The sequence below is a fragment of the Rhinolophus ferrumequinum genome, chromosome 17, assembly GCF_004115265.2.
Source record: "Rhinolophus ferrumequinum isolate MPI-CBG mRhiFer1 chromosome 17, mRhiFer1_v1.p, whole genome shotgun sequence".
Classification (NCBI taxonomy): Eukaryota; Metazoa; Chordata; class Mammalia; order Chiroptera; family Rhinolophidae; genus Rhinolophus; species Rhinolophus ferrumequinum.
The window spans coordinates 13,316,245-13,325,062 of record NC_046300.1 but is presented as its reverse complement, the minus strand read 5'-3'; the positions used below and the strand labels follow the sequence as shown (position 1 = coordinate 13,325,062).

The window sequence follows — 8,818 nt, the reverse complement described above, 5'->3', positions numbered from 1 at the left end:
ATATCAAAGTGATTCTCATCCTGGCTGCACTAAAACTATCTAGGGAGCTATTTTTTAAAAATCAGATTTTCTTGGTTTGGGATTGGGCATGTTTGAAAGCTCTGCAAGTGATTCTAAGTGCAGCTAGCGTTGAAACCTATTGTATAATTGTGAATAATTTGGCTACTTATTTACAATCATCTTTAACGCATAGGGCTTTTATTTTTTAAAATAATCGCCCTCTCATCCTGTAACTCTTTTTGTACCATAGAATTTTATTTTTTAATAGTTGTATAGTATTGTATCGATGGAGTACATTTTTACTAACGAATCTATTGGATATTGTAATTTTTCTTATACTAATAAAAATTCTCATGCATCTGTGCAGTCTTGTCCTCTTTATTTTTTCAGGCAAACTTCCCTTAAATGAACTTGCTAAATTGTCCTCCCAAAAAATGAAAGTAATTTCTGCAGCTTTTGTTCATCTAACCCTTAGGCTTGTTGGGTTCAACACTCCTTCCCACGTTAGGAAACTGCAGTTTAGGTGAGGGACCCGCTCAAGTTCTTGGTAGATACGAAAGGCTGAGGAAGAGCTCGAATCCTGGCTGGCGGCCGCGCCGCGGGTAGTTCCCCCAAATCGCAAGCTGTCCGGCTCCCCCCAGGGAGCCCCTACCCGCCATTTATCCAGAACCCGAGGCAGCGCCACCAGGCCGCCCTCCGGAAAGAGAAAGCCCGCCCACCCAAGCGCCCCTCCGGCTCCGCCCTTCTTCCGCCCGACTTTCGTTGCAATTGGCTGGAGGCGGAGTATATAATTACGTCATTTCCGCCCGCCTGTCCTTTCCGCGCTACCCAGAGAGGGATCCACACGGCGTTGTACTCGGTGAGTTCCCCGGTGAGGTCCCCTGCGAGGTCCCCTGCGCCAATCTGGGCCACCGGTACGACCGCCCTGCTCAGATGAGGAGTGCGAGGACTGGGGACGAGAGCCAGGAGATAGACTGGGTCCCTCTCGGCCCGGTGCAGTCCGCCTGGGGCCCGCACGTGGCCGGGCTGGGCCCGCGGGTTCCCACGGTGCCCCCGGAGAGGTCTGAGGTCGCTGGATCGCAGGCACGGGGCGGGGGTTCCGAAAGCCCGTCCGGCGTCCAGCGCTGCTTTCGCTTGGGACCCGACCCCGACACTCGGCAGTGAAGCCAGAGGCCTACGCGCCACGTTACTCCAGCTGCTTGGGCTCGTAGGTTTTTCCTGTTGGTGTTAAGGTTCTTGACAGGGTTTTGAGAAAATGAGTTGTGACCGCAGGAAAGAGGAATTCCAACGCGCCCACCTATATACAATCTGTTTGAAGATAAACCAGTTCACATCGCCACCACCTTTGCTCAACTTGTTCCCCAACATGGGTGCTTTTCTTACATCTGGTGGTTATCTTTGCTCTTCTATAACTTCTGCTTAACTTCTGGGTACCTTGAGAAGTGTTAAAAGCCTCAATTCACTATTTTCATTTAATGACCGAGTTTGCCCATCTCCACACCACTTTTTCCTCCGCAAGACTTGCTGCAGTTCTGGATGTAACATGTCTGTCCTATTGTGTTTCGCCCCACTGGACTGAGCTCAGTCTGACACTAGGTGTTCTACTAGGTTGCATTTAAGTAGGAAGTTGCTTGACTCAAGTGGTTGAATTCACCTATTCTCCCTTCCCCCACTTAAGTCACTGGAATGAAAGGGACTAGATTCTCAACCTATTGTTTTTCAGGTTCCCACGTAACTTAAAGGGAATCTTTCACAATGTCCGGAGCCCTTGATGTCCTGCAAATGAAAGAGGAGGATGTCCTCAAATTCCTTGCAGCAGGAACCCATTTAGGTGGCACTAACCTTGACTTCCAGATGGAACAGTACATCTACAAACGGAAAAGTGATGGTCAGTCGTTAGAACTTTCTAGCTATTCCAGCTTGAAGACAAATTTTGACCCTGCTCTTCTGACGGGTAGTGCGGTGTAATAATTTGTAAATCTTCCTTGGCTCTCTGCTAAATGATAAATGAAACCAGATCCCTACATTGGAAATGGGCTTTCAAATTCAAAGTGTCCTGGCTGTTTTGAGAAAGAAAGGTTTCTGGGCTCCAGTGGAAGAGTATGGCATATGCGAGGCTATGGGACTTGAGTCACGAAGGAGGTGTGAGATATGAAGATGAGGAAGCTTGTTAGCTGAGTTCCTAATAACTTTTCTCACATAGTGCCTTATATTTCATAGGTACTGATACAGGCTCAACTGAATTGTGAGGAAAGTATGAGATGGGGATAAACATTTTGGCTTGGGAGGTATTAGCAAAGGGAAGGGAGGTTGCCACACGAGTATGGGAGGCATTAGGATGGGTGACGCAGTCGTTAAGCTTCAAGAGAGAACCACTGAAGAATTTAAACCTGAGAGTGCTATACTGGAAATGAGCTTCAGGTTGAATTTGAGATCAAGGCAGGTAAGAAACAATGGTAAGCCAGGAAGTGGGCAAGACCCTGTAGAAATCCAACTGGGGCCTGGTGGAGAATTACTACAGGGAGAGGAGATTTACTTGGCCTATTGAATCGAGGCTGCACACTATTAAAGCTCAGGGTGGAGGTCAGTCTTGGCCAGTGAACTTCTGAGTGTCGGAAGTGTGCTATATTAATGGCAGGATTTTTGCTAACACCAGTAGAGCTTGCCTCTGACTGGAGTTTGATAGTACTTTCTGCCACATTCAACTTTTTAGAAGATTGTCCATTTGCAAAACTAGGTCAGGTGTTTAAAGCCTTCTGTTAACTAGGCATCTACATCATAAATCTGAAGAGAACCTGGGAGAAGCTTCTGCTGGCAGCTCGTGCCATTGTTGCCATTGAAAACCCGGCTGATGTCAGTGTCATATCGTCCAGAAATACTGGCCAGGTTTGTGGAACAATATGCTTGGTTTTCATTGTATGAAATAAAGCTTATAGACTTTTTAGCTTATAGAGAAGAGTATGAAAAAAACCCGTAATTTCACTGTTTGGAAATCTTAAATTGCCAATATTGGATATTTTCAACATACCACTTGGTATCTGACAGGTTGAGCTTCGTTTATCATATCATGTATTATGCCTGTAAACATCAAGAAATTCCCTTATTAAAATAGTTGCCCTATTTCTGTTCTGGCAATTCTTTGTTGTTTTTCTGTTGAAAACTAATGGATCTATAAGAATTGATTTATATGAGCTCCAACAAGGATTTTATTAACCCCATTTCTGATTTTTTAAATGCTTGACTTGGATTTGGACAGAACTTTTTAAATTATGTAGGAAGAATCATTTTGTATCTGTTGTTTAGATTGACAGTAAAACTAGTTCCCGTGAACTTACGATGCGTTTTGCAGGGGGTTATTCCCCAGAGGCTGGCTTGTGAGTGGACCCCTATAGTTTGGTGCGTGGTAGAAGCCAGCTTTAATTACTGCTGTAGAGTAAACTCAGTGACCACTCACGCTCTCCTTAGCAAAAATGTACCACACACTTAGACTCGTCTAAGCAGTGTTGTGAGGTGCTTGGGATATAGCCAGAAAATGGCTAGTCTGCCTTTGGGGAGGGAAGCAAGAAATAAACTCTGGGAGAAAAAAGTAGGGGAGGGTAAGGAAAGCTGGGTGTATTTCTGCTTAATATAGGGTAGCTGTGAGGAAGTTGTACCAGAGGCGGGAAGTACTTCCTGGGTACCAGGCACTCCTCTGTGTTATGTGTATTGATTTGTTTAATTTATACCCTATGAGGAACTTGGCACGTGAGTAACTTGCCTAAGTCTCTAACAAGCGGCCTGCTTGGGACTAGACACCAGGCAGTGTGGCTTTGGAGCTTCCAGAAGCAAGAAAGCCAGTGAGCCTCAGACACCTGAGGGGAGTAGGACCGGGGAGAGCATTCCAGGCAGGGGGACTGGGGACAGGGACATGCTCAGCATGTTTCCTCGCTTCTGGTTTTGTAAGTACTTGTCAGGTAGCATGGAGGACAGAAGAATTGCTGTGATTTGATGCTTTCATTTTTGAGGAAGGGCTATTTGGGGGTTCTGACTAGATAGGCTGCTTCATGTGACGCTAGAACTGGTTGTCGGCACATTTACACTTCGGAGGCTTGCTACGGCCCATCTGGAGCACTGCTAACTTAGTGTTAATTCTTTAAGCGAGCTGTGCTGAAGTTTGCCGCTGCCACCGGAGCCACGCCTATCGCCGGCCGCTTCACTCCTGGGACCTTCACTAACCAGATCCAGGCAGCCTTCCGGGAGCCGAGACTCCTGGTGGTGACCGATCCCCGGGCTGACCACCAGCCTCTCACAGAGGCGTCCTACGTTAACCTGCCGACCATCGCTCTGTGCAACACAGACTCTCCTCTGCGCTACGTGGACATTGCCATCCCTTGCAACAACAAGGTAATGACTGATGTAAACCAGAGCTCGAGAATGAGCCCCCTAGAAACAGTTGGGCATTCCTCTGCACATTGTTAGAGCTTGGGGTTGAGGCCCCTGGCTGGCCGATGAACTCCCAAGTGTAGGTGATGTGCTACATGAAGGGCAAGTTTTTCGCTACCACCACAAGGGTCTCTGGCCCAATGAGTGGAGTTTGATAGTAATCCTTGCTACAAGTGTGATTTGCATGTATTAGAATTTGGATGGAAAATAGTCTGTTTTCTGTTTTTCTCTATATTTCTTGTTGTCTTGGGCCTCAGGCATTACTTGGCCTTTCTGTTTTCAGACCAACCGATGAATCCTGCTATAAGAGCATAAGGTGGGTTGCATATGGTTCAAGTTTGTCCAGGTTCTCAAAACCCTAATTCCACATTGAGTCACTCAAAAAGATTTCCCTCCTTCTTTCACCTACCCCCAACTCCGGTTCAAGCCGTTGTTTCTCAGTCTAGTTGTGTAGGATGCAGCCCCCTGGCCCAGGCTGGTATTATGAGCCTTCAAAGATTTTTTAAATAACCAATGTCCAGGCACTGTACCCAGGGGATGTTCATTTTGTTGCCTAGGGTGGAGCCGTGACAATATAGTGCTTTTTAAAATCTGCATGATTCCAGAGGCGATCAGGGTTGAGAACCAACTGATGCATTTATTAAATAATCTTCTCTGTTACGCTATTAAACTAAGACACGTCTGTTCTCCTGGTACCAAGGACCTAGGTGACGTGGAGCCAGGTTAGGTGGAATGGGGAGGTGCTTGCTGTTGTGACCAGGTGACACTCTTGCAGGGCGCTCACTCCGTGGGTCTGATGTGGTGGATGCTGGCCCGGGAAGTCCTGCGCATGCGTGGCACCATCTCCCGTGAGCACGCGTGGGAGGTCATGCCTGATCTCTACTTCTACAGAGACCCTGAGGAGGTAAGTTTCTGCAAAGGCTTATGGCTGTCACATAAGCAAATTGGACACCTTGGTCTGCTTGGAGGTAAAATTTGTCAGTCCCTATAAACCTTTTCTCTTTTTAAACCAGATTGAAAAGGAAGAGCAGGCCGCCGCTGAGAAGGCCGTGACCAAGGAGGAGTTCCAGGGCGAATGGACCGCTCCAGCGCCCGAGTTCACTGCTGCTCAGCCTGAGGTCGCGGACTGGTCTGAAGGCGTTCAGGTGCCCGCCGTCCCCATTCAGCAGTTTCCTACTGGTATGTGTCATGGTACAAGTTCATCGAGCTGTGGTTTGGGACATACGAGTTTTCAGTCTGATGATCTCCGTGGCTTTGTTAAGAGTTGACCTCAGTATGTTGCAGCTCTGCTAATAACTTGACATGTTGAATTCAGGTTCGTTTGAAGTGGTGTGGCTTTGGTCTATGCTTGAAATGTGTGTCTGATGGAATGCAAGGCAGATGGTGGTGGGGTGAGGTGACATGGGAACAGAGCTCATGGCTGTTTTGGTATTTTCTTAACAGAAGACTGGAGTGCCCAGCCTGCCACTGAAGACTGGTCTGCAGCCCCCACTGCTCAGGCCACTGAATGGGTGGGAACGACCACTGAGTGGTCCTGAGCTGTTCTTCCACAAACTCGTACGCAAAATGGAAATAAGGTTGATGGAAAATAAACAGTTTCTAAAAAGTTACGTCTTTCAGTTTTTCATTCCAGACGAAGATGCTGAGATTACTTTCGGTCTCGATACTGTTTTCACTTCTAAAGCCCACTGTAGATACAGTATATTGTTTTTCGCTTGGGAGTTTTCCTCAGCTTCCTTTTTGTGTAAGGAACACCTGTTCTGAAAAGAGATGTGAATAATAACACATAAATGTTAACCCTAGAAATGTTTTTCCAAGATCCTGATAATCTTAACTTACTAATATCTATAAGTAAATTCTAGAGTCCAGATTTTAAAGTAATTCGGTTTTCGTTGACAGCCCTATTTGCCAGCTGTGTGGCCAATGTATGAATAACATCTGGTATTAAAAAGACACACCTTGGGCAAAGGTAGAATGTAGTCTCCAATTCTGGAACCTCTGGAGGGGTAATGGCCTTACCTAGCTTTGAGAGACATCTGTTTCCTGTCACCTGGTCTACCTACAGGGTCTGGGAGAGGGTTAATTATACAAGTTATAAAAATTTTATGTAATATTACATTATGCTCTCCATATTTTCCATTTTCCATGCATTTCGATTCCATTAAAAGTGGCTCTATAGAATTGATGAATCAGTAGTAGCACTAAGCCTATTGAAAAACACTGTCTTGAATGAGAAGGAAATAGGGTGGATCCAGGTTTTGAGGAGCCTGAATTATTTACATTGATTCATCCATTATACCCTTGGAAAATGTACAAGATAAATGTCCGGGTGACTCCATTCCCAGGGCCCCTACCAGTGGTGCTGAGGCAGTGAGGGAACCCCGCAGCTGGAGCATCAGTCACTCCACAGCAAATCTGCCACTGGCTCTGTAAACGCAAAAATAAGTTGAGACAAATCTGCACCATCATTGAAGCTCCAGTGTGTGGATCTTGAACTCATGGTGGCTTCCACAGCTGCCAAGTGGTCAGCAACACCTGCAGTAATTTCTGGAATTGGGATGGCTGAAAGCAGGGGGTTGGGGTGGGAGACTGAAGGAAAGCACTGGGGAAGGGAGGCTGGGTGGCATGGCGGGGTTGAGCCTGAGTAGGACAGTAAGGGATACAAATCTCATTTGTTAGCATGGCCTGGGGTGGAGGAGACTATTTCGGTAACAAGGAATAGGAAAACATTTCCTGGCAATTTCATCTGTATTGTGGAAAGTTAAGTCCTGTCAACATCCTGTCACCACAGATTGACTCCTATGTGCAGCTGACCCCTCCAGGGCTACCCAGCCCACCCTGTTCTGTACCTCAACCTGCCTTGAGTCTTGCGTCTTAATATAGTATCCAACCTATAGACCTTGCTGTGTTCCTCTTGCTGGGCTGCCTGCCTTCTGGCATTGCCACAAGAGTTTCATCAACAGCCTTTCACTCCCCATGGAAATCTCCGTTGAGGGGTGAGAGGTCCTCTGGCAAGGTGAGGAGCATAGTTGAAGCCCGGAGATCCTAAACTGACCCACTCCCTTCACCTGTGTTTAGCTGGCCCAGGACCTCACCATCTCTGCCTCCTGGAGAAGGAAATCATGTCAACAGCTGCTACAGATCCTGCCCCAACCCAGAACCACAAGCTGGCCCAGACCTGAGGTCACCCCACTCTGGGACTCAGTAGGTGCCCCATGGATGTGGAGGCAGTGCCCTTGAGCTGGCACAGACTAACCAGTCCAAGCCTAGGATTCTCAGCCTGCTGTCTACCTGAAGGGCAGTCCAGAAGCACTGCTGCATCTAAGTGATAGGGCCCCCTTGTACCACCAGGTGTTGACTCCGCAACCTGCCCCTGGCAGCTCTCCCCCATTGGGGTTAGTGAAGGGGACGCCATCTGCCCAGCCCTCGCACTGCACTGGGTTTGGCCCCAGGGAGCCACCTTCCCCTGGGTTTGGCCCCAGGGAGCCACCTTCCCCTAACACCCCTCCCTCCGTCTGTCTGCTGGGAAGCAGTTTACCTGGGAATAGCTCATTCAGTTTCTTGTCCTGCCTGAGCGTAGAAACACAGCTTGGGAGATAACACATAGTTTACGTGTTTTTATTTATTTTCTTGTGGAAACATGAGATTTACCCTCTAGCTTAAGATTTTGTTCCTATCACAGCTTCCAGCTCTTGATACACTTCGTGGGGCTTTGTCTTCAAAGCTAATAGAAACAGAACCCCACGCAGAACTTTTTAGAAATTAGTTTCAGGTGTACGAAACAACATACTGATTAGACATTTACCCCCCTCACAAAATAACCCCAACAAGTCTACTACCCCTCTGACATCGTGCATGGCTATAATAATACCATTGACTATTCCCTATGCTGTACTTTACATCCGTGACTATATATTTTTAATTACAGTTGACCTTCACTATTATATTAGTTTCGGGTGTACAGCACAGTGGTTAGGCATTTATATAATCTAAGAAGTGATCCCCCCATGAGTCCAGTACCCGTTTGACACCCTATATAGTCTTTCCAACATTATTGACTATATCCCCATCCTGTACAACTTTTGAGTTCTCCCTTCCCATTTTTCTAAGCTTTCATAGAACACATTTTCCTAGTGAGTCCCAATACAAAGGTGAATCATCCCCATTGGGTTCAGCCTATCACAGAAGTTGACACTTGGTAGATGCTAGTAAGTACTTTCTGAGTGAATAGGGGAAGTGGTGACGAATCAATCTCAGAGACTTAAAAGAGCATTTGAGAACGAGCTGGCGGTGAATTCCATTTGGCAAGCCTGAGACTTGTGTGGTGTCCAGGGGCACACAGCTCCCCTCAGGGGGGCTGTATCATCTGCTTTGAACGTCACTGGGCTGTTACAAT

General features: G+C 46.9%; 1 protein-coding gene and 2 non-coding genes across 3 annotated transcripts; all 3 read left to right on the top strand.

The window, feature by feature from the left end:
• The first annotated feature begins 783 nt into the window (after positions 1–783).
• On the top strand, positions 784–6,029 carry RPSA (ribosomal protein SA). The gene is made up of 7 exons (XM_033133100.1): positions 784–859; positions 1,724–1,888; positions 2,768–2,886; positions 4,138–4,383; positions 5,198–5,326; positions 5,436–5,601; positions 5,866–6,029. Exons 2-7 carry the CDS (start codon positions 1,756–1,758, stop codon positions 5,958–5,960), a joined length of 888 nt encoding a protein of 295 aa, XP_032988991.1. The 5' UTR covers positions 784–859; positions 1,724–1,755; the 3' UTR covers positions 5,961–6,029.
• Positions 2,555–2,703, top strand: LOC117037361 (small nucleolar RNA SNORA62/SNORA6 family). Its single transcript, XR_004425508.1, has one exon. It is a non-coding gene; the product is annotated as a small nucleolar RNA SNORA62/SNORA6 family (small nucleolar RNA).
• LOC117037360 (small nucleolar RNA SNORA62/SNORA6 family) lies at positions 4,444–4,597 on the top strand. The gene has a single exon (XR_004425507.1). It is a non-coding gene; the product is annotated as a small nucleolar RNA SNORA62/SNORA6 family (small nucleolar RNA).
• Positions 6,030–8,818: the final 2,789 nt, after the last annotated feature.